Source organism: Cupressus sempervirens, chromosome 6 (genome assembly GCF_028749045.1).
Source record: "Cupressus sempervirens isolate cs-2001-9-10 chromosome 6, ASM2874904v1, whole genome shotgun sequence".
Lineage (NCBI taxonomy): Eukaryota > Viridiplantae > Streptophyta > Pinopsida > Cupressales > Cupressaceae > Cupressus > Cupressus sempervirens.
Window position 1 is genome coordinate 18683584 of NC_143123.1, and position 26469 is coordinate 18710052.

General features: G+C 34.7%; 1 protein-coding gene across 4 annotated transcripts in view; it reads right to left on the reverse strand.

Moving 5' to 3' along the window:
- The window catches only part of MEE49 (Ribosomal RNA processing Brix domain protein), a 58938-nt gene that overhangs the window by 15457 nt on the left and 17012 nt on the right, over nucleotides 1–26469 (reverse strand). For 3 of the 4 annotated variants that reach the window (XM_089786425.1, XM_089786426.1, XM_089786423.1), the window contains 4 exons: nucleotides 15805–15887; nucleotides 15459–15538; nucleotides 15206–15304; nucleotides 5173–5275 (listed from right to left, as the gene is read on the reverse strand). In XM_089786425.1, coding sequence (XP_089642551.1) covers nucleotides 5173–5275; nucleotides 15206–15304; nucleotides 15459–15538; nucleotides 15805–15887 — 365 coding nt within the window. The remainder of the gene's footprint in view (nucleotides 1–5172; nucleotides 5276–15205; nucleotides 15305–15458; nucleotides 15539–15804; nucleotides 15888–26469) is intronic. The other variant, XR_016352617.1, reaches the window with a different exon arrangement.

Consider the following 26469-nt stretch of genomic DNA (forward strand, 5'->3'; position numbering starts at 1 on the left):
CTCAAGGCAGCATGAAGATCACTACCTGGAATGCTAGGGGCTTTAAATGCACCTAGCAAGAAACGATTACTAAAACATAATTTAAAACAATTTGATTCTGAAATTATAATGCTACAAGAAACAAAAACTGAATAAGAAAGAAGGAATTAAGCTAGAAAAGATACTAGGTAGTTGGAACATTAACTTACATGAATCGAGATGAGCCTCAGGGGATTAGGAATGATTTTGAATCCTAGGAAAATAATTCTAAATGGACTAAATTCAAATAATTCATGGATGAGTAGCAGAATTAAAAGCATAAGACTAACTTGCAGCTAATTTTAATAAACATATATGGACCAACCCATAACATAGATAAAAAACTTCTATGGGAAGAAATAAGTTTATTTATAAAAAACCATAGTAATAAATACATTCTTATAGGTGGAGATTTTAATACTATCATGAATATAGAGGAAAATTTTGAAGGCATCCAACAAAGTTCCCAAGCATCTACGGAATTTAAAAAATGGATAGATCTTAACAACCTAATTGATATTCCCATTAACAACGGTAAATACACTTGGAATAATAGAAGGAAAGATTTTTCATTTATAGCTAAAAAACTAGACAGATTCTTGTTCAAAGGAGAACAAAGTGAAATAGATTTAGATTTACAAGCCTCAATTTTACCTATAGCAACATCTAATCACTATCCTGTTAGAATTGAATTTATTGAACCTACTAAACCTGTCAGAAATCCTTTTAAATGTGAAAAAAATCGAAGAAAACCTAAAAAAAATTAAACGCAAAAGCAATGAAAAAAGGTATGAATAATGAGAACTTTTTTTTAGAAGAACTACTCGCCAAAACATTCTAGCAAAGGAAGAAGTCTTTTGGAGGCAAAAACCAAGAGAAAGATGGCTCGAAAGAGACCATAATACAAAATATTTTCACAATAGCACTATGTACAATAGAGCTAAAGGCAAAATTATAAAAATTAAAGATGCATCAAGCTCTATTGCTGAAAATCCTGAGAATATAGCAAGGATTTTTGTAAATCATTTCAATAAACTATTAAATAATTTTGATAGTTTGAATATGATAGCGCAAGCAAAAATGCTTGAAAACATACCAAAAGTGGTGTCTATAGAAGAAAATAAAGCATAAAATATCGTTGGAAGAAGTCAAATCTGTGCTATTCAACATGAATCCTAATAGTTCCCCAGGTCCAGATGGATTCCAGGCTCTCTTTTTTCCAAAAATGGTGGGATATTATTGGAATTGATCTCTGGAAATCCATTGAAGCATCAAGAAATGGTGGATTATTACTTTCAGAAATCAATAATACCTTTCTCACCTTGATACCCAAAAAAGATGATCCTGAAATCGCAAGGGATTTTAGACCTATAGCTCTCTGCAACACCACTTATAAAAGCTTATCTAAAATTTTAGCAAATCGAATGACACCGATTCTCCATAAGATTATATCAGAAAAACAAACCAGTTTTGTACCAGGAAGATCAATTCTAGATGGGATACTCATTATACAAGAAACATTAGACACAGCCAATAAGAATAAAATGGCAAGCATGTTCATGAAACTGGATATTCAGAAAGCATATGGCATGGTTGATTGGAGATTTCTATGCAAAACATTAGAAGCCTTCGGATTCTCGCACCAATGGATTAACCTTATATACCAATGCATCTCAACAAATAAAATTTCAATTCTTATTAATGGAACTCCCAATAGCTTCTTTGACACATCAAGAGGTACAAGATAAGGAGATCCCCTCTCTCCATTCCTATACATCATCATGGCAGAAACCTTCAGTGGAGCAATTTCCAAAGCCCATTCTGATGGTAAAGTTAGTGGAGTTATAGTAACTGAGAATGTTCCTAATATAACACATCAACAATATGCAGATGATACCATTCTGCCAAGAGGAAGTCCAATCAAGAAGGCTTTAAACTTCAAGTCAATCATTCAACAGTATATGGAAGCTTCAGGGCAGACAGTGAATGCTGAAAAATCAGAAAAAAAATTCATTAACACTAAACCTGAAAGAGAAAAACAAACTTGTAATATTTTGGGATATAAAAGGGGAGCATTCCCATATAAATACTTGGGAATAGAGCTAGAAAAAGGTAGTAAAACTAACAAGGGATGGCATAATATACTTGATAGAACGGATAAGAAGATAGGAGGTTGGAAAGATAAATGGCTAACAAAATCCGATAAAGTGATAAAAATCAAAGTAGTCTTATCAGCCCTTCCAACCTACCATCTTTCTTGTTTACCTCTATCTAAAAGTCTTAATAAGAAGATTGAGGCAAAACTCAAAAGCTTCTTTTGGAATGAGACTAAAGATTAGAAAAAAATGGCTCTTATAAAATGGCAGAAATTATGTAAACCAAAGAAATTAGGTCATCTTGGTATCAAAAACTTAAGTTGGCAAAATGAAGCATTAGGGGCCAATCTGACGTGGAGACTATTCATAGAAAGAAATCAAAAATGGGCAAAAACTCTCTATAACAAATACCTAAATGCAGTCAATCCTTACTCCTTGTTTAGAATGAGGATTCTTCCTAAAGGATCCAAGAGCTGGAATTTTATAGTTCAAAGCAGAGCCCTGATTAGTAAATATCTCACTTGGGATGTTGGTGATGGTGATGAGACTCTATTCTGGGAGGACTCGTGGGATGGTTTCCCCCCATTAGATAAAATGGGTATCCCAGCTAGTCATAAAGACCAATAACTCAGACTTTGGGAGTGTAAGCTCAACAATTACAAAATCAAAAAAGATATTAATGGCAGTATAAGTTGGGAATGGAAAACCTTGGATAATATTGACGTGGAACCAACAGTAAAAAGGTGTATGAAAACTTCAAAACATCATTCATAAGAGGAAAATAAAGAAATTAGTGAGAAATGACAAACTCATATGGGCAGCATCAAAAGATGGCAGGTATAACGTAAAAAATGGATATAAAGTAATCACTCGTTCCCAAAGATGGGAAGAAGTTAATACTCCTCTAAAACTTTGTTGGGATTCCTCTTGCCAAAGGTAGGCTTCTTTCTGTGGACTGCCTCTCAAAATAGGATTCTAACTGCTGACATATTGAGAATGATGGGCATTGAGGGACCTTCAAAATGTGTGCTATGTAAGAATGAAGCATTAGGGGCCAAACTGACGTGGAGAGTATTCGTAGAAAGAAATCAAAAATGGGCAAAAATTCTCTATAACCAATACCTAAATGCAGCCAATCCTTACTCCTTGTTTAGAATGAGGATTCTTCCTAAAGGATCCGAGAGCTGGAATTTTATAGTTCAAAGCAGAGGCCTAATTAGTAAATATCTCACCTAGATCTAATCCTTGAAAATCTGTTCTTTTAGTTTTTGCAATATTTGTATGATGATTTTAGGCTCCGCAACTCGGTCTTGTTATAAATGTATGAATAACGACAGAATCTTGGTAGTAACTTCAGAAATTGGTAATATCAATCTGCAAGCTTACATTCCACACACTGCAATTCATGTAGGAACACTCAAATTTAAATTAAGTTCAAAATGTGATAGAAACATACAAAGAAATAAATCAACCATCTATAGTAAGCAATAGAATAAAGGCAATAAATTAATTTAATGGAAAAAATCTATCACTCCAAACCTTTCCCAATATAGTACATTATATCATGCATCGATTATTCACTAATCTGGACACTACAAGCGCATATAAACATTAATAGGACACGAACATTAAAAATTTGATAAATCAAATGGTAGTCTACCAACTCATAATAAACTACATATAGCTAAGGAGAAAAGTGTTAAATTTGTTATAGAAAAGGTTCTATCCAATCTTGTTGAATCTCTTCATTTATTCTTGTTGGTCTAATACTGCTAATACTTGTGGAAAGAAAGGTGTCTTTGATATGCAGGTTAGTGGAAAGTTTATCTCAAAAGGTATAAGCAATCACAAATAGCATCATAAGTCTAAATTTGGAAGACAAGCTGAATAATGCAAAGGAAATTATTACCGTCAATTTTAGATCTAATAATTGGACACTGTAAGATCTCATTATGTATAATTTAGGACCTCGGTCCCAGGCAAGACTGGAGGTTTTCTTACTCCGTTCTTTCTTACTAGTGCATGTCTGAACGGAGAACATTGTAAGTGTCTTTTTAACATCTAAATTTAATATAAAGACTTCAGCTGTTTACTGATCAAAATATAAATTATAAAGAAAAAAATCATGAGTTATGGCATTACAATAGAATTTATATTAATATTTTACTTTTGTGGATGTCTATACTAAAAGAAAAAAATTATTTACTTAAAAGCTGTTTTATAATTTATATATTTCCCTAAAAAGTAGTTGTATGATTTTACTTCCAATTTTTATTAGTATTGCATGTTGGCAAATGGTTGTTAACATGCTCACATCTTACTCCTTGTTGCCACTGTAGTTACACCTCTCAATATAATTAGTCTATAATTAAGCTAATTGCTTTTTTATATTATGTATAGTATTATTATAAAATAATGTTAATATTACTCATATTATTAATTGTTTTCTGTATAAATGTAAACGCACATTCATATAGATGATAAGGTGATAACCAGCCATACCGAACCCAATAGATAAAAATTCACCCTACCAGAAAACCACTCTGACCCATAATATGAGTTCTCTAAAAGTATATTTCTAGACTTGGCATTTCTTAGTAGCAGCAAGAGGGTGCTAGAGAGAATATTTTTAAAAATGATTCGTGTCAGCAAATTTGTCGTAACAACAAAAATATGTGAAACTAGTTATTTATTTACAATAGTAATCATATTACTGTTTCTATGTTTTCTATGAAGATGGTTATTAGCTGGTTTCAGGACACTGTGAGAGTACTATTTTTGCTACTCATGGTGTGCTGTTAACATTCCCCTGGTTTAATCTGTAAGCCTTTTGGCTTGTCTGTATGAGTTAAAACCCTTGATTTTGCTGCTTATATTTATCAAAAACAAAAACTTCTGAAATATGTGACCTAAAAAATTTAGAATGTTGATGCAATTATTATTATACCATCCAAAAAATCCTTCACACAGAAAGGCAATAAAATGAAATTATAAAAATGGATCCTAAAACAACAGCGTTCATAAAAATACTGAATAGAATTAGTAAGCTCTGAAGTACCTGAAGGCGTGCTCCAACAGTTTCCTTTTGTAAGTTTTTTTCATTTTTAGTAACTTTTCCTTTTGGGGTGCCTTCCTTTGCCTCCTTGTTTTCAAATATGTACCTAACATCAATAAATACAAAATACATAAAATAAATTCAAAGCTAGTAGCAACTATTAACTTTTGACGGTTATTGAAGACTTTAGTGGCCCACAGAAAAAATCTCAAAAAAATCTATTTTGAACATTATCCATACAGCTAAAAGTTTGAGATTGGTTCATACTATCCTAAAAATATACTAAAGCTAGCTATCCTAGACCATGAACATCTCTACAATCAACATAAAAGATGACTTTTTATTAATTATAAGCTAAACATCTTACAAAGACATTTTATAGTTCCAACTCCCATCTACCAACTTCCAATAGTCCTTTTTGGTTTTAAATTTATTTCCGTCCACCCTCTGAGTCATTCCACTAACCCTCATGCCCGTGGACCTGACTTATTATATGAAGATAGAATTAGCATATAAATTCTAATGAATATCACATCCTTTCCTCAATGTTTGTAGGAAATTGTCCCCAAAATGCAAACATGATCAGCACCACCTTGTACCTCCTAGGATAGTATGAAGTGTATGCAGAGTACAAAATGTGACAATGCAAACCGTAGGATGAATGCGAAGACCAACAACATATAGAATATGATATCCTCGAGACACGTGGCGGTGCCAGATCCTTACATAGAGATCCAAGCTCTAAAAAACAATGGCATGCATGAAGATTTCTATATCATGGAGATGATAACAAAGCTGTATAAGGACTTGATTCAACAACTAAAGCACATTCATCAGGATTGCAGTAAGTAAAGCCATTGCTATAAACGTATGGGGGCACTTAAGTTGTTTAAGAGATAGGAAAAATGTCAATCTGGTGATGATGGCCCTATCCTATGGACACAACCAATAGAGGAGATAATAGGGGGGTATGCTACATCTTGAACACACCGTAAAAAAGTTGTAATCTTCAAAACTACATCTTCAGTGTCTCTTGTGGAATACTATTTGATGTGTGTACGAAGACTTGTGATAAGGTTGGCATGGATCCTGTTGGAAAGGAAAATTGTTGGCATAGCCTAGTTGCTAAATGGAGCCACTGTAGGATATATGGTGTGCTTATAGCTTGATCAATGGTTTGAAGATGCCTGACTTCTATTGCATGCATTAGAGCTGTAATTATTTTTGTTATTGTCTTCAGCTACAGTGCTCCTACGTAAGCAATTTAACTTAGAGTTCTAGCTCTCCTTACTATTTGAACCTTCCATCAGATGAAAATGGTATTTTACGTTTTATTTCATTGATACAAAAAAGTGTAATAAAATCTAAGTTGCATGTTTGGATCTGGGTACGACAACCCAGTACGCGGACATTTGAAAAATAATTGGGGGTTTTTGGATGTGATTGAGTATGTGTATACAAACACAAAAAATATTAAAACAAAATAAAAATTTAATTAAAACCCTAGAAGAGGCAGTTTCTATTCTTTCCCATATTGCTTTGATATTCTTTTATCTGCTTGGCATCTTTGAATTTCTACATTTCCAAAATCTCCTCCCCAAATAGAGATAACAGTAGACATAAATAATATTTTCTGTTATCATTTACATTATTGCTCTTCGTCTTAGATGCATGTAGGATAAGGGTGCACACAAATCCAATGTTCCTTGTTTCATTGACTGCTTAACAATAACAAATAAAACTATCATACACTAACACAATGGTAACCAAATGAAAAGACATCTTGGCACCAACCATGAGCTTACCAAACATTGTAGCAATCTGCATAATGCAAAAACTAAGATGAGCATGGAAGCTGACTTAGTTGTGGAAGCTTAGAAAGTTTTTGAATCAGTTTTTGAATCCATGCTCCCTGTCCCTTCTCCTGGACTATCACACTGTAGAATGTGCTTTTCTATGCCAAAAAGTGAACTAAATGGCTGGATGCTATCTGCTATCTGGATATGCTTGGATGCTGTCTGGATGCTCATCCACAGGCTTGAGATGCGCATCCAGACACATTCCCTGCGCATCTGCACTAGGATGCAGGGGCAGGGGCAGGGGCTGCGCATCCGGTAACTTAGAAAAAGATATATTAATTTTATTATATGAATTACTATCAGTGGCCCCTAAACTTTTAAAGAAACATTCTAATAATTGACTAGAAGTGGCCCTCTAAAGAGAAAGGGCAAATATTAGTTTGTTTAAGGTAATCAGGATGAAAAACATAGTCCTTGGGAAAGGGACTTGGAAAAGGACAACAATTAATAGAGTGAAACAACTCTGATTTATGATCCATTCATAATAATGTAAAATGATTTGTTAAAACAACTTTGAATTATGCATCTATAATCCATAAAACAGATCAAAACAGCTGCCTGGCACTTTCAATCAAAGTTTAACACAATTCATATTGCATTGCCATATCGGTTTTTGGAAGCCAATTACCAGTTCTTAGTTATATAGATGATTTTCGGGTGGCCCCAAACATCTCAGGGGAGTCAGAAAACAGAGGAGAAGATGAAAGTTTGACATATTTTACAATTGTCAACAAAGTTGCCAGTTGTGAAAGAGGGCAGTTCTGTATTCGCTATGGAAGTTCACAAAAACACTGGTTCATGCATGAGGCAATTTACATGGATTCTGTCCCCACCTGTATCAATTGATTCCTTAGCCCACTCTGGATAACCCTAATCTTAATAGGGCTTTATCTATATGGCTATATGCGTGCATCTCTATATTGAATAGAAACTGCAACCTTTTACTCTAAATATCTTGCTTCATTAGGCTTTGTTTTCTTTATTGCCATCTATGCTGTGGGTATTGGAACTAGAACTTAGCATAGCTAAGCTGTTGGGACAAGAAGATAAGCTGGGACTACTACTGGTGTGGTGCTGTTGGTGGTTAAGCTAATCGAACTGTAACTACTGGCTCACAGGCTCTGTGCCTAGATCTCAATCTTCAGATTTATAAACTCGCTAACAAAGATAAGAATATTTAGCTTGCTTACAGAGATCTGTATCACGTTCTTTGAAGACACAATCTTGCTTAGGAAGGTAAGAATCACAACCTGCTGGATATTTATGCTACTTATGTTGTTGGGTCATCTTAATGCACCAGATTTACTCATATTTCACCAGAGGAGCTTGGAGCTGCTCCCTACAAGAAAAAGGTGGATAGTGAAACAAATTGGTTTTGAGAAAGATCCACCAACCCCCAACACTGGCTCAACCATACCACAATAAGATTCTTCCTTCCCTCAAGTTCCCTGTTCCACCCTATCTCCAAGCACTACAGCAATAGATTGAACCCATCCCTACCCCACTCACCATAGGGAATGGTTTCGTATTCAAGTTTCAATCTATGTCACACAGGGACTCGTCCCCATCCCCGAGATGTTTCAGGGATGAGGGGACGAAAAGAAAACATCCCCCATACGTCCCTAATTTCAAAGAACTGCAAGAAATGTCCTCTGACATTTGGGGATGGCTAGTTATCTCTGATACGGATAGGTATCCCTTACGCATTGAGAAATTTTTGGAATAAAACTTTTATTAAAAAAAATATGTTTTTTAATCTTTTTGCCAAACCGGTAATGGGAGGGACCACAAGTTCTGAATTTGCGTCTACAAACAATATAATTCAAATGAAGTTCATCATAGGCAAAAACATTGACATTAAATATGTTTGAAATTTTTTATAATAAATATTAAAATGTTTTAAAATTATAAATCTAATATTTAATTTGCATTTTTTGAATATTAATCACAAACATATTAAATTTTAATGCAAATTAGATTTCCAAAATCCATGATAATTTTAGCCTATTATACAGCAACATCTTATCACAAATTGTAATGTATCACCAGGAAAAAAACACATCCACCTCTCAAAACATTTAAAGATATTTCATATAAATTTCACCGACCTTTATTAGGCTGAACCAACTGGAGGAGAATTGTATATTACAAAAGGACTATAATTGTGATTCCGCTAGAAGAGTGTGTTGATCTCAAAGGCAAACAGAGCAGGAGCCCTGTCTCGAAGCACAGATCTGCAAATGACAGATGTTTGAGTTTTCCTTTCCGAGACCCATGATCAATTCCCGTGGCTTCAGGTATTCAATTTTCCTTCAACACCAATACAGTGTGAGCAGCACCACAACTGATGCAGAGGCCTTTCAGACCAGGCTGTACGAGACCTTGCTTCAACAGATCTCTGTAAATGCCAGAGTAGGATTTTATAGTCAGCCTTCATGTCCAGATCTTCGTAGGGTTAGGGGTTTGATCCCTAGACCTCTGCGACCATAGAAGGGTTCATAGCCAGCCAAGAGGTCACATGGAACGACATCCTGGAAGAACCGGGCATCAAGGCCAGCACCATTGAAAGGCAAATGCTGTGAAGCATCAGCCATTTGCCCATGGAAGCGTACAGGAGCTTCAGCTTCATTGGTTTTACAACCATACAAGCTGAAATAAGCTCTGAAACAATAAGAAATTCACGAACAAATTTCAAAGAATTAGCCTTACCAGGACAAATTCCCTGGCAGGACTCAAGGTAGAATATGATTTGTGTTTTGCAAGATTAGATCGAGTGCAAAAGAAAAAGATTCACCGGCAAGCAGATTTGAATTTAGACCTATCTTGTGCAAAATCTGGCAACAACGTAATTTCCACCCACCAGGAGCCTATGCATGTTGATTGCAAACAACAGCTTTGCTACATGCTTGGGAAATGTTTTCTGGTCGATTTTCCCCCATTTTGAATACTGCAAATTCTGTTCTTGGGGACTTCATGAAAAAATATACCACATCACACCAGACTCTCTGCCTGCAAAGTCACCATGTTCGTCCTGAAAAAATATACTCCACAGGAAGATTCACCAGCAAGAAGATTTGAACTTTAGAACTATCGTGTGCAAAATCTGGCAACGACGTAATTTCCACCCACCAGGAGCCTATACGTGTTGATTGCAAACAACAGCTTCGCTACATGCTTGGGAAGCATTTTCTGGTCGATTTTACCCCATTTTAAATACCGCAAATTCTGTTCTTGGGGACTTCATGAAAAAATATACCACATCACACCAGACTCTCTGCCTGCGAAGTCACCATGTTCGTCCTGAAAAAATATACTGCACAGGCACCTGAGCTGCCAAATACTCCATATTACTCTCAAATTTGGTGGGCACTTATTAAGCGTATTAGTAAGATTAATCCAAAGGAGTATTCTTATAGGTTTATTAATTCTTCATCCACAACTTAGACTGACTGACTATGATCTCTTTAAATATGGCAGTAAAATTTTATTAAAAAATATAGAAATATTCCAGAAATAGAAATTTTAGATTTGGAAAAAAAAAACTTCCAACAGTCATTAGCAGATAGGGTATCTATGCGGAAACATCCCAACAGAATGAATATCGTGATGTCTTGCCCGGAAAAATTTAATCAGCTTACAATTTGTCTTTGCAATTGCGGGAAAGTGTTATTGCCGCCTTACTCATTGAGAGCCTGGTAAAGGCTTTGCCCAAGCTGGCGTGAATGCACATCTCGTCTAAACGTATCAGAAATTGTTTTGGAGCAGTTAGCAAAGGGTTTACACTGTGCCGCTCTGGGAGATAAAGAAACTTTGAGCGGTTTTGTCCACCATGTTTTCTACATTTCCTCATGCACCTGGTTTTTCCCATTTGAACTGAAGTTTACCCTGTCACGAGTGCCATGAATATGCAGACTTTCCTCGTTGCTGTCGAGAACATGATGTGCCTTCATAATTGCCATGAAACCAGATTCAGCGTGACATTGAGCAACACAATGAACCAAGATCAGTGTGAAATGAAGTACCATGAATCTTTAACCAAGATCAGTGTGAAATTACGAAAATAGAATGAAGCAGTCCAGTCATTGCCAATGAGTTTAAAGGAAGTAATGGAAATGCCAATCATAGCGAAAATGTGATTGATTGCAAGGAGGCAGAGGATCAATTATAGGCGTTATCACTTAATTTTCTATCCTGCAATTCTTTCTGATTTGTCCACTGCTACCAGTGAGAGGATTGGTGTTTCTCAAATTCACCATGGCAGCTACAAAGTCATCGAAGAAGGTGCTCTGAGTGGTGGAATAGGTAGTCACAAGAGAATTAGTAGCCTCCATTGATTAGAGGATCCGTTTTGTGCATACCCCGCAATCATTCACCATACATCTATTTGAGGCATTTTGTCAAACAGTTCACATAACTCTATGATTCCACATTCAACATGCAAATCTATCAAAGCAATTGCAATTGTAACGTCTGATAGGATTCCCCCTGTCCTTATGATTTGATGGATGTCCATAACCTGTTCCAAAGCTCTGAATTTGGCACGGGCAGGGAAGACAGTGGAAAAGTTATGGAATTGAAATTACACTTGCCAATTGCATCAACATTTTCTTAAGTTGTATCACCTGTCTCTGTTTAGCACTGATAATGCAGCGTTTTTGCTTTTTATAATATATTTGCTAAAAACTATAGTAGAGAAAAAGTGAACTCTTTTTAGCTGTAGGATGGGTTGAAGTAAATTGTAATATAGATCATAGATCTGAATGTTAATCTGTATTATTGAAGTCTTATTTATATCAATTTATCTCCTATAATAGCTTAAAGTTAAATAATAATAATAATAAATAATAGCTTAAAGTTAAAATAATAATAATAATAGTTTGGCTCCCTCTTTTAAATAGAATAAATGTTATATAACTAAACACATTTACTGTGAACAATTTTGTAATCAATATATTATATTATATTATATTATATTATATTATATTAGTTGTTAATTTTTTTTCTAATTACATAAATTGATATTATTCAACTATGTGAAGGCATTAGATGTATAAAATTTTGGCACTTCATTTAGTTTATGAATTTTATGTATGTTAGTATTTTTTCTTTAATCTTTGGGATCACTTTATGATCTATCTTTTCTTTTTTGCTCTCATCCTGAAGTTAGATCATAGAATGCGATTTGAAATGTTAATGAGAAAATATTAACCCAATCAAAATTCCAAAAATATAGATGGACATCTTTACAGAGATAAGCACATTAACTGTTATATTTAATTTATTAAAAATTATGACATGTTAGAGACTAGTGTCTTTCATTCAATTATCTAACAACTTTAAAGTTACAACTATCAGCCACTGTAATATAAAAAATATTTATCTTTTTAGTTTCAAAAATATTACAAATGATACTTCAAATAAAGATATTTTAAATAAATAATTAGTCTGACTTTCTCAAAGATTTTCTATTTCTAAAAAGCCCTTTCAAAAATATTGTACATATTTATTTATTTTTTTCAAAAATATCTAATAATTTTTTATTTTTTCATAAGCAATGATATGTTTAATTTTTTATATTAATGGGAGGAAGAGGAGACGGAGAGGAGGAAGACCAAGAGGAGGAGGAGGAGGGGGAAAGCAAGGGAGAGGAAGATAGAAAGATGGGGACGACGAGGAAGAAGCCAAGGAGGAGGAGGAGAAAGAGAAAGAAGAGGAGGCAAAGGAGGATGAGAAGGGTAAGCAGGAGATGGAGGAGGAGAAGAAGATGGAGGAGACGGAAAAGTAGGAGAAGTTGTGCAATTTACACTGAATTAAACTTAGATAAGGTGGTGAAACATGTAGTCCATCTTTTTCAAATGATTCAATATATCTTAGTGTAATCCTTCACTTAAAAAGAGGGGAAAAAAAGAGAAATTGACATTCTTATTTATTGTCTAATTTTTTTTGCTAAAATAATATAATACTGTATATATTTTGCTATTGGCTAAAACATTGCACCTCTTTTAGGTGCAACTGCTAGTAGTTATTCTAGATTAGATTGTGTATGTAGTTTTTTCATCAATGTTTCAGATCATACTTTGTGATCGATCTTCATGTTAAAAGAAAGCGAACAAAAGATAGTCAAATTGCAGATCCAACTGCATAAAAAGAGGGAAAGGGGTGGGAGGAAGGGGCAAGTTGCAGAAGGAGCGAGGAAAGCATAATAAGGGTAGGAGATTTTACCCATTAAAAGAACAATACCAAAAGTACAAATTCAAAAGAACAAGAGATCCAAAAAATAACAATTTAAAAGGAAGAAAAACCTCAACTCAAAATTGAGCTAAAGCCAATGAGAGAAGGGTGCAAAAAATAAATTAAAAACCATAAAACCAACAAAAACCAATTAAAAAACAATAATAAAAATAAAGTTAATAACAATAAAAGGAAAGCAGTCCGAAAAACTCCCTAAGACTGAAAAATGGAAAAAATAACAAGAAGAAAGCAAAACTCCTCGCTAAGACTGAAAAATTGTGATAACAAGAGAGCAAAACCAAATAAAGGAACAAATAAATGAAAAACGAAAAAACACTCAAAGACACAACAAAGATCCACCCACAATAGAAGACAAAGATAAACAAGAGCACGCAAATAAAATAAAGATTAAGGTAAAAGAAAACTAGGAAAGTAAAAGGAAAAACTACCAAGATAAGATGAGAAGAAACACAAAGCCAACAACAAGCCCTGACGGTGGAAAGGGGATGGGATAAAAGTTTTCTCATATGGCTGCTACAAAACTATTTTGAAATATTATTATTTGCTGCACTCAGTTTCTATTCCATGTTGAAATCTTGATGATTGATATTTGAATGATTCAAGGTTACAATGGTTAATGCTTGAAAAGTTAATGTTTTAATGGCAGATATTTTGTATGTTTGATTGATTGTTTGCTTGATTTCATAATTGATAATTAATATCATGGATTCATGAGTCGTGATTGAATGAGTGTTGTTTTGCTAAATTGGTGGATTCATAAGTAATCCTTAAACGCGTGGAGTGGTTTCTCTTTTATTGGTGAAAGAGTCACCACTTTTCATAAGAATTGAGCACCGCCCTTATTGCTGTGTTCTTGAGAAAAATCAATTATTTTCCAAATCAATCTCTCTTGCATGTTCTTCCCCCATGAGATCTTATCCCCTTTATATCTTCCAATGTGAGGGGGAAGTTGCACCTCTTCATCAAGTCCACCCTTTACAAGAGTCACAAACTTTCACAATTACCACCCTGTGAAAGTACAATCCTGCATAATTTCTGCCCTTTAAAAGCGCCCCAACGTTTAACAATTAACCACCCTTTGAAAGAGTGCAGCCCTTCAAAATTCCCACCTTTCACAATTACCACCTCTGAACGAGTACATGATGCTCTTTCAAAGAGTCAAAATATCTCACAACTACGACCCTTTGAAAGAGAACCACCCTTCAAAATTTCTATCCTTTGAAGGAATTACTTCCTTATTTTCTTTTGATTACTTTTTTCTTCCATTAATCCTTCCTTGATTCACATGCTCCATTCTTTCTTCCTTTGACCATATTCCCTTTCAAATTAATTATGTCTCATGATTGAGGGAGTGATAACTCTTTTGACCATTCATTAAACTTAACTGAATTTCAATCATATCTTAATTATATTGTATTTAATTCGTATTCTTTTATATTTTAATTTGATTATTAAAAAAATTGTAATTAAATCTTGTTTCAAAAGGAGGACATCATAACAGAACTTTAAAGTTGATTTCAACAGTTGCATTTGGAAGTCTGTAAGAATCAAATAGCATTAGTCTATGCCATATAGCCAGAGATTCAATGAGCACTGCTAGAACTTGAAAATGCCTCTGTTGTCCTGAAAAATTCCTCTAGTGCAATCATTAGCAGGATTGTCTCTAGAGTTTAACCCAGGAATGCAGTAGCAGTTCCCTTTTTTCAGGAAGTAAAATAACTTAGAATCATATAGTTGTGATTTCTTTATAGCTATCATGTTTCTAGTGGAAATAACGAGCATCATTCTTATCTTTCAGAAAAATAGTTCCCACATGAGCATCCTAACTTAGTATCATAGTATAAGTAATTATCAAAAAATATTACTTATTGAATAGAAAGGATGTGTGATCCCAACTAAGCTGGTTTGAAAAGATAAACTCTCACCGATGGTGCCGGAAGAAAATAAAATCTCGTTGATTGTGAAATGTAACGACACGCCGACCACGAAAATCTGGATCTTGTGGAAAAAGTGTTGCAAACATCCTGATAGATAGATATTATTAGAAACAGAGATAATTAAAAAGTTTCCTTGAAAATAATCAATTTATTGGACTCACAACCACTAGAAATTCTCAGAATACAAAATGCAAGATTAAAGAGAAGTTTCTAAAACACTATACTTTAGATGATGGATTACCTCCCCACACGGTGTCCGAGTCGAGTAGTGAAATTATTCAGTATCAGCTCAGGCAGGTGGGTAGTTGGCCTACCATGATTCTGCACAGATATGATTAGATAAACACTTGAACTGACTTGAAACTTAAATGTCAACCCACTCACAGCTAAACAAATAATTAATTCATGGCTCTAGAAGAATAGAGCCTTTGTAGCTGCCATGCTGACATTATACAGAACTTCTAAATGTGCCTGTTCTTTTATTTTATCCTCAAATTTAACCTTCAGCATTATTTTCAATACAGCATTCATTAATTTCCTTCACATCATCCAATAATAGAAACAGTTTCCAGCTCAATAGGCAATACCTTTATATTCTTCCGCAAAACAAGACTTGAGAGTTTAAATTGGGCAGTGGGGCCATCTGGCAAGTTAATAATTAGCATTCCATCTGCACATGAAAAACCCAGAAGGCCTTTTACTTCAAATTTGCTACGAAAGAAGAATACTGCAAAATGATTGAAACAAATTAATACATAATAATATCAGTCAAAGCCAAATGTATAAGACGGGCTCACAGTCAATGGTTATTTATGATACCAACAAGTTAATAACTAAATATTTAGACCAATTATTTGAACAAAGGACTTCTGCCATTAAGGATTTTGACAGACCCTGCCAATACGAAACAAGGTATGGAGAAAATCCCTACTAATTTGAAATAGTAAAACAATTGCAGCTTACAATGGAGATTCATTGTTATGGTTCACTACAATTTCTCAATTTAAAAGGTAATTGCCACCTTTAAACAAACATTTCTAAAGGAAGACAAAAAGTTCCAGACAAAGATATTTAAAAATGAAAGTCAAATCTGTTGTCATAATTAGGAAAATTATGTAATTAATTATCTAATTAGATCCTTTATTACTTTATTCACTTACGCTACACTTAGTACTTTTTTCTTTTATTAGATTGAGGTATATCTAGTACATGTTATCTTGTTATTCATTATGATGTGGACAGTTGTCAAGCTCTCTTTTTTGCCTTGATTTAGCATCTAACGTTTCATATTTGTGCTTTTAAAGAATTCATTCTGTGCATTGCAATCTATCCAGTGTAATTTAATTCGCTTACAAGTTAGCCAAATATCAGATTCCTATTTGGATCAATCTCTCAAGGTTGCAAACCATCAACCATAAGGTCTTTCTCTCTTCAGATGTGATGGTTCTTTTGGTTGCAGGTGATTACGGGAGTTGGGCAGTATCAGTAAACCAGATTTATAACTTGTTTTTTTCTAAATGATCCAGCCTTGAGGGGAAAAACCAGCTCATCCTGGAGAAAAACAATTTATGTATTGTGTTCGCAAATGCAAAAAAAATCTAGTAATTTGTCAATTTGCAAAAATACATCAATTTTGGGGGAAAAAAGTAAAAGAAAACAAATTTTGACCTCAACTTTCCAGTGAAAAAATATTTCTAGGTTTAGTTCACAGCCACCAGAAACCTGAGTATTTGTTAGATTTTGCATACAGTGAATCAATTGTGTAAAAATCAATCAGAAGGATAGTGTCTATTGGTTATCAACTGGCTCAATAAAATATTTTTCAAAAAGAAAAAAACTTGGGCATGCAATGTTGAAATTGAGCAAACCAGATATCATATAAAAGCTGATTCTAAGTCTGATCCACTGTTGTAGTTTTCATCTTCAAATCTTGCTGTCGGTACCTCTTATTATACCTTAAAGTCCGATTTTCATTTTATGCTTTCGAGCTCTTACCTTTTAGCTAATATCACCAATTCACATTGACATGATTCTTGCAGTGTTGGAACAAAAACTCAGATCTCTTTCGATCCGTATATACACTTTTTTCTATAATATACCCTACGCATTTTATTCAGTATTTGGTCTTTCCAACGAGTCAATTACAAGGATGTTTTGGTACCTAGAATGGATTTGTTTGCATGAGATGACATAACTTATCTACTTTACAGGCACTGAGCTTATTGGGGATTGATTTAATCATAGGAGCTATCATAGGTTTTTCTTTTCATCTTGTTCTTGTCATCCTACCAAAGGGTAAATATAAATTTATAAGTCTTGTCGAAATGGCATCCATTCCTGACACATCTTAGGTGGCTTGTTTTTTGCATTATTTGTATGGACTCATTCCTTAACCAAACACACCATGGGGTAGATAAACTTGGAGTATTATGATAGAACATGTTGTGGATTGATTTGTTTTAGTGTGGATCCTAACACAATATGTCCTATATCGGACATTGATTGTCTCCACACACTTTAGACTCAACTTTGGGGGATCCAAGGAGACCCTCATATCGCTGCATTCCTAAAGGATCTTGCAGTAGATTGTCTTATATCCCTTGCACATGCAGATTGTATACCCTTCAATTGATGATACTTTAGAGGAGCTTGAGAATATCATAGGTCTGTCTGATGGATCAGAGGCTTGTGTCCGAAGTCCTACCCCACTTTAAGATCTCATCTTCATCATCTAGTTTTCCTAATTAGCTTGACATCACCACAATTGTGGCCTCCATTGATTCAATGTAGCAGGACATCCATCTTCTTGCAAACATGGATACTTTAGAATCATATCTTGCAAACATTTGATACTTGTTTCCAGAGTCTCAGATTTCAGATCTAGAGGATTCTTTTGAGAACATTTATATCCTCTTTAATGATAGCCAGATCAGTGATGTCAGCCAATTTTCACCATCTCTGTGTTACATCGATCTTCACGGGTTCATTAGGTCCTTTATTACTTAGGAGTGTTTTTTATTATTAGATTGAGCTATATTTAGCACATGTTGTCTCATACATTATGATGTGGACACTTGTCAAGATCTCTATTAATCTCCTGTGATTTGCATTCAGGGTCTCATCTTTATGCTTATCTTAGCATTCATTGTAATCTATCCAATGTAATCCAATTCATTTCCAAGTTACTATCAATATCAGATTGTAATTTGTGTCCATCTCGCTCAAGGTTGCATAGAGTCAATCATAGCTTTCTCTCTTTTAAAAATGATAGTTCTTTTGATTGCAAATAATTTTGGGAGCTATGATGGGATTGGCTATCAACTCCAACAAATTATGAGATGTGTTATGGTACAATAATGGTGGAAGCATACATGTTAATCAGTTTTCCATTATGAGATGCAGCACCATTTAGTGTTTATAGAAGGGCTTAAAAGCAGAAATTTATTTTCCCTCATGGTCAGTAAAATGGCTCAACTATTGTTTAAGCTGCTCAGCTATAACACTGAATCAAGTGAGCCAAAAAAGGTAGCAACAAATAAGCAGCAGCTGAACATGGCCGTACCAATATAGCTAGCTAAGGTAAAACTTTGGTTTGTACTATCCAATTCAGAAGCATTCCCACCCATGGTGTACATTACAAGGGGGCACAGAAGCTCAAGCCCTTCTAAAGATAGTTGTAAACTTGTAAGCATTGCAATGAGATGGAAGAGTAATATCAAATCAATTGGGATGTGTAAACTGAATAAATATTCAATTAAAAGGCACATTAACATGGATTACTTACAAATACCTTGTTGCTTATAAGTTTTTTCCTTATTTGAACTTTTTTTAAGGTTTCAAACTAAGATGCAAGTACAACTAAACTAAGATGCAAGTATAACTATCATTTATTTCTGAAACCTTATATTCCTTACACAAGAGTTACCATGCTCACATGCATGCCTACATCCATTGCATCATTTAGTTCATGCCACAAATCATGCTATGACAAACATGAAAGCTTAATCAACTCAAAAAGCCATCATGTGCCCATGAGTATGCTTGTGCAAAGTTCAATAATTAAATACTGAATGGAATTAGTGTAACCAACTAATTCTTACCTATTAATTCCACGAACAACTAATGGAAACATCAATGCATGAAAAGAAGATCAACACAGCTAATTTGGTCTAGAGAAACCCAATGCGGGAAGAAACTCTAGCAAAGAATCCAATTACCAGTTTTATACAACCTCCACTCTTGAGAGCCTGTAGAACACTATTAAGCCTCCCAACATTTAATCTAGTGAGCTCCATCACTGAGCATTACCTATTTATCCTGAGCTCTGGCATCCTAAAAATTGACCCACTGAACTCTGTCACCAGGGATAGTCTATTTATACTAGAAACCAACCTTCGATTACCAAATTATCTAATATATGGATTGGATTACATATCAGATTTTGTTTTAGCTAGTAGAACCCCATTAGCATATCTGTTTTAATCTTATGCTAGAGAATGAGTAAATGAGTCAACCATACAACAATGGAAGATCTATAGGAGAGATAAAAGAATAGCCAGCCACTTGAACTCCTTGGATGAGTCCTCAGTTCTGTAATTTTGTCCTATTTGGAATACATTCAATAATGGAAGAAACAATCAATTCTGCCTTCCTCAATCAGGTGACAAATTCAAACCTAAAAAATGTAACATATTTTTGGTCCTAGCTAAAATTACCACTCATTGAAATGTTCCTTTTACAAAATTGCATAATATTTTGAGAAGAATCCAAATACTTAAAAATATCCCAACTATCTCCTTTTATGTTAACCCTAAAATGGTATTGAGCCATGTAAAAAAAATGGTTGCCGAGACAAAACGTTTCTGTCATGTTCACTTAGAAACACATGCACAAGAAAGGGAGACTAGAAAGAGGCAATAAGAAGAATTATGGTTATTCGCTCCCATTCATCTGCATCCACAACCCCGCCCACATCCACAGGCTGTGTTGGAGAGGGTTCTTCCATCCTCCCTTTTGTCCTCATGCTTCTACTAGTACTACTGCTTCTGCTCCTCCTAGTGGCACAGTTAGCTTTAGCACTAGAGTGTGGAGATCCAAATTGGACAATTATTTTGTCAAGCAGTACTCTTGGCACACAACCCTTGCTTGAGAGCATGGGTTGGAACAAGGATGTTGATGATGCTGCAAGATAACAAATTTGCAAGTTTTGGTACTTTTACAACATTCCATTTATTGTAGTCAAGTAATTCTTTTTTATTTGACTGCTTTAAGTTTAAAATTAAATTTTAAATTTTTAGTTTGAAGCTGAACTCTACTTGTTTAATCATAATCTATTTGTGACAATATCCTTATTAGCAAGGCATGATAGTCGTTGTAACCATTTTGGGGTAGGATTTTAAGCCCCTATTGATGTTGACTTAAGTGGCCCCTCTTGTTAGAAATTGTTAATGATCTGAAAGCTGAGCTTGAGGACCACCAACACTCTTGGAGCCAAAAGGGTTGTACCATTGTAATAGATGGTTGGAAGGATATGAGAAATAGGACACTCCTCAATTTTCTTATTTATTTTGGAGGCTATTAATCATCCTACTTCCATAAATGCATTGAAATATGTATACTTTGATTTGTTTATTGATCCATGATAGCTAATAATTATTTTCCTTTATTTCTAGGATCCACCATGTTCTTGGAGTCCATTGATGCTTCATCACATGTGGAAAATGCCACATACTTATGTGGGGCTATTGAGGAAGTCGTACGTGAGGTGGGGAAAGAAAATGTGGTGCATGTGGTGACAAATAACGCAGCAGGTTATGTTGTTGTAGGAAACCTTTTAACTTTTTAAGTTTTGATAAAGGAGCATCTATGAATTTATTTAAAATTATTTTATCACATCTAAATTTCTAATTAATTTAAAAAATTTGCAGCTAAACTTTTCATGGAGAAGCACCTAAAAAAAATGGTCTCCATGCACAACCCATTGCCTTGATATCATGTCGGAGGATATGGGTAAGCTTGAATGGTTGAATCCGTGCATTGAAAGTGCCAAAAAATATTTGCAAATTTATCTATAATCATGCATTATGGGTAAGCTTCTTGGCATTATGAGGCAATACACTTGGCAAAGAGAGTTGGCTTGTCCTCGTATCATGAGATTTGCCTCAAATTTCTTCACACTATAATCCTTGATGAAATCAAAGGCAGCTTTGAGACACATGTTTGTTGGTGAGGAGTTGACTGCCTCATCCTATGCTACGACCACTGCAAGGCTAGCTGTGGCAGATTGCATTTTTTATGAGCCAGATTTTTGGAACCCTTGTACAAAGATCATGCAGATAAATATATTTTCGTTTACTCTACAGCTTGGCAATTTTTCTTATTTTAATGTACACTTGTAACTTAAAATGTTTATTTTTAAATTATTTGTAGTCACCAATCCCCTGGTAGTTTTCCTACGAGTTGTCGATGAAAAGAAGCCTTCTATGGGCTACATATATGAGGGCATGGATAAAACCAAGGAGGCCATTAGATCCATGTAACAAGGAGTTGAGGAAAAGTATGGCTCCATTTGGGAGATAATTGATAGATGGCGAAACCAGCTTCAAAGGCCCACACAAGCAGTAGTGAATTTTCTCTATTCGGCATTTCGTTCCCTCAATAACTTCAAGGCGGACAAGGAGATTCTTAGTGGCCAGTATAGAGTGCTACAAAAGATGTCTAGTGATGGCATCTCTATAGTGCAAGAGATAGATGCATATAATAATAATTAGGGGTGATTTGTGCAAACAAGATGTACAAAGATGCTTGGACAACATTGTGCCAAGTAGAAATATATGATAAAACTTAAGATTATTAAGTTTATTGCTTATGCATTTTGATGTTATAATCATATCCTTAAAGTTGGAATAGAGATTGATTTTCTTCTTTCCATTATTTCAGATAGATGGTGGCAAATGTCTGGGCCTTCAACCCCAAGCCTTCAAAAAATTGTCATCCATAGTCTAAGCCATCCATGCAATGCTTCTAGATGTGAGTGCACTTGGTCCATATTCGAGCTCATCCATTCGAAGTACTATAGTAGATTGTTTTGTGGAGAGGTAAAATGATCTTATCTTTGTCCATTACAACCTTGAATAGAAATATACCACATTACATCATTTGGAAGCCCAACTCGAACATTATTACTCTCACTATCAAGCTCACAAGTTCTAAGTCTTCTTTTGCAACATGCTACAACAATTTCAAGCCCATCATTGAAGAATCTGCAAATAGAGCCTTGTAGCATCCTCAATTAAGTCTCCAATAGTTGCATCTTGATCTCTTAGGTATATTTTTCCATTTCAATTTGTGTTTATCTCCCTATTTATCTCCCTACTCATCATCCTCAATCCATCCCAATGGCTTCTTAGAATATCTTTGTGGTGTGTGAGAATGACATAAGTATTCATGGATTGTGGAGAACAATGGAGTGTTTCATAAGGGTGTAAAGGGTGTGTATTTATATTTCCATATACCATTTTGTTTATCCCCATACTCATCCTTAAACCATCCCAATGGCTTCTTAGGATCCCTATTTTGCAAATTTTGAATAAACACCTTTCGAAATCATTCTATTTATCTATATGAGCCTTCAAGCCTTCGACCAAATGTGATGTGTGATAGAGTGATGAAGAGTTGAAGGATTGAGAAGAAATAAAGATAAACAAAAAGGGAAATTGACAAAAATACATAGGAAATCAAAGATGAAATTGGGAATGGTACAACCCTATATGTGGGTTATTCAATGTATGGGCTCCAAATTGTTGTAACAATTGTCGTGTATAAGATGAGTCAAACATCTGTGAGTTTGAACAATGATTGAATATGGCCTTCAATGACCAATATGTTTTATTTGCATTCAAGATTTATTTATCATTGGAAACGTTTTGCAATTTCTTTAGTTTTAGGTCAAAATCTACCATTAAAATCTTAGAATCTCAAAAATAAATGTTATCGTCAGATCTTAACACATCCATGATATTAAAATTTTCACAAGCTAGTGTCATTTTTGAGTTTTACTTAGAATTGCTACGATAGGATTTCACGATTAAATAATGCTTATAGATCTAATTGGAAAGCAATTCATTTTTTGGCAAAAGGCTTAGAGTGTAGTAAATTGGTCCTAGAACACACCTAAGAAGATGCACATCAAATTGGGTACTAAAACATAAGAAGGAGATTGCAAAGTAGTTGAATTCCAACCCTATTAGATAGGTAGCCATTGTTGCAACACCAAGAAAAAGTTATACCAATCTAACAATAGAAAAAAAGCCTAATTCTCTCCACTTTGAATTTAGTTTCCACTTCTAACGACAAGCCAATGTATTTGTTTGAAAGAATAGTGGTGGAAGGATTGAAAGGTTGTGGAAACAATAGACTATTTTTCAAATTTGGAATAGAATGTAGATCCTAGGAATCCATTAGGCATTAAGAATGATTGGGAGATAAACACAAAGGGAAATAAACGAATATATCTACGAATCAAAGATGCAAATATGAAGGAATCAAATGAGGATTATACAAGTCTCTATCTGTCACTCCTTTAATGTGTGAACGCCAAATTGTTGTTTCGTGTTGCAATAGAAGACTTACTACCTATGACCTTGAGAGGGAAAATTAAGTGGATAATGGGCTACCAAATGACCTAATTGACCTAATATGTTTTAGTTGCATTTGAGGTTAATTTATCATTATAATGTTTTAGAATGGTTTTAGGGATAGATGAGAAGCTACAATTGAAATAGTTGGATTTCAACTTAAATACTAGCATTAAATCTTGATACATGCTCAAGACACTGACATTTTCACATGCTAGTGTCTTTTTTGCATTTTAATTTGAAACCTCTATGATAGGTTACAACATTATGATAGGTTACAACATTAAATAGTGCTTACGTCTATTAGCAAACTTGTCTATTGTTGACAAAGACTTGGGAAGTGCTAAGTCTTGGAACACACCTAAGAAGATAACATTTAAGTGGGTACAATTTTAAAAGTTGGAGATTACAAAGTAGTGAATTTCAAACATTATAGACAAATACCAAAAGTTATAACATGGAAGAGTTATACCAAACTAGCAACAAAAAAGGCTAAAGAGCATTTTGGACCGATGTTACTTGTAGGTTACAATATATAGTAAGAAGTCTAGTTATCAACAAACTAGTGTAACTCAATGATATGTCCCCCTCTAGAACCCCTCTTTCCCGGGTTGGGGGTACGGCTCCCCCCATCCCACCACCACTACCTTCCTACCATTAAGTCATCCTCGAGCCAAGCAGATATACCTAGGTCATAAGGGGAACACCCAAGTATCCCTAAATTGTCACAGGGACGTTTGTGTGTCCCTTGTCGCCAGAAAACATCAAAATGACAAAAAAAAATGAGTTAGTTTTCTTTTAAATTTTTATTTTTATATTAAGGTTCTATTTGAACCCTAAAAGGAGGTGGGTCTCATTTTGGCCACTCCAAGCCAACATAAGCCACTCCAAACTTCATTTTTTCCTCATAATTGGATTTCAACTTTTTATTGCTACATCTAATAGAGAAGAGTGAAAAGGAGTATGAAGTGTGATTGTAGTACAAGAAGTGATTGCAAGTGAAAGAGGAGCAAGAAGAAAACGAAGACTTGAAGAGATCCATTAAGTACAAGGTAGGGTTTTTAGAATTTTTTTGTTTATTTTCAAACTTGTACTTCTAAAGGCAAATTTCAAATTCTTTTAAAATTTTAAATGTTATTTCTAAATCCTTGTTGAAAATGTTTTCATTTTTGTTGTTTCCTATTGTTTCTAAATTAGCACCCAAGTTGCAACTAGTTTTTTTTTTTTTTTTAATTATTTGTTTAAGTTACTAATTAAGTTGATGAAATTTATTTTTACGAAATGCACTGTAAAAATGAGCTCTCATAATCAAGATATCAAATGGAAGTTCAATATGAGGGTGCAAGTCCAGCAAATTATGAATCTAAGCATGAGGTTGAGCTTGAGGAAGTTACCATGGGACTCATCTAGAAGCCCAAACTAGTTTTATCAATAGTACCACCTTTTATAGATTGCAACTCTCAGTTTTTGACACAATTTGCTAGGGGTCCTTATGATCCCAAGTCTCCTCTCAAACAATTTGCAATATGAGTAACAACCCTAACTCAAACAAGTGGTGGCACTAGAATATAGAAATGTAATCACCATGATGCAGGATGGTCTATAAGCATCACTAGAGTTAATGCAGACTTGCTCTTACAGACAAGAATGGTGTGAGTGTGTGTAATTTTTTATGTAAGCTAAAAATGTCAAGTACAAAATTAAGATAAACAAGATTTGAGGTGTTTCAGAGGATAGTGCAATTGCAGTGCCTACTATATTTGCTAGGCAACAGGTTTAGGCAATTTAACAATTACAAGGGCAAACACACTTCTAATGCATTCCTCCAAGACCTACACAAAGGAGTTCTAAAAACTAGTTGAGATCAAATATGCATCCTATTGTGTTCTCTTGGAGAGAATGCTTGAGTTGCAAGAGGCACTGCAACTCGTGGTTATGACTAATGAGCGGAATTGGTGGTTTGAGGCCAAGACAGAGTAGGGGAAGAGGGCAGAGGAGATAGTGAAGAGTGATCAGTTTCGGAGTGATGCAAAATACAATATATATCATTATTTCGGTTTTTCGAGTGATCAAATAAGGTGATGGGGATGTACCTACCCTCGAAGAGGTGTTATCGGTGCATCAATTCTATGCTTGACCAAATGAGGGCTATTGTGAGAGAGGACACCATTTTAGCATCCTACAATGAGCACAGTCAATGCAAATGAGACATGTTGAACACTCCTTTGCACATGGTTGCTTATGCAGTGAATCCTCAGTGCTATATGGCTAGGCCCATTAGGGTGCAGTCCCATGGAGGGGGGGCTTCCTAAAAAAATTCAGCAAGTACTCTAGATATATTTTAGGATTAATTTAAAGTGGGAGGTCCCATGAATTTTGTATTGGAATTATTCTTAAAAAGTTTTAAGCCCCATAATTTATGGAAGTTGGTGGTCTCATTATTATTATTTTTTAACATATTTAATTTACTTAATAAATAAATATGTTCAAAAAATTTATTGATAAAAAATGAAAATTGGTATATGATTGACAACTGTCACAAGAAAAGCCTAAGCTAGTGGGGCAATTTTTAGTCCCCCATCTTTTCCACCCGCTTAAATCTGCACCCTAAAAAGT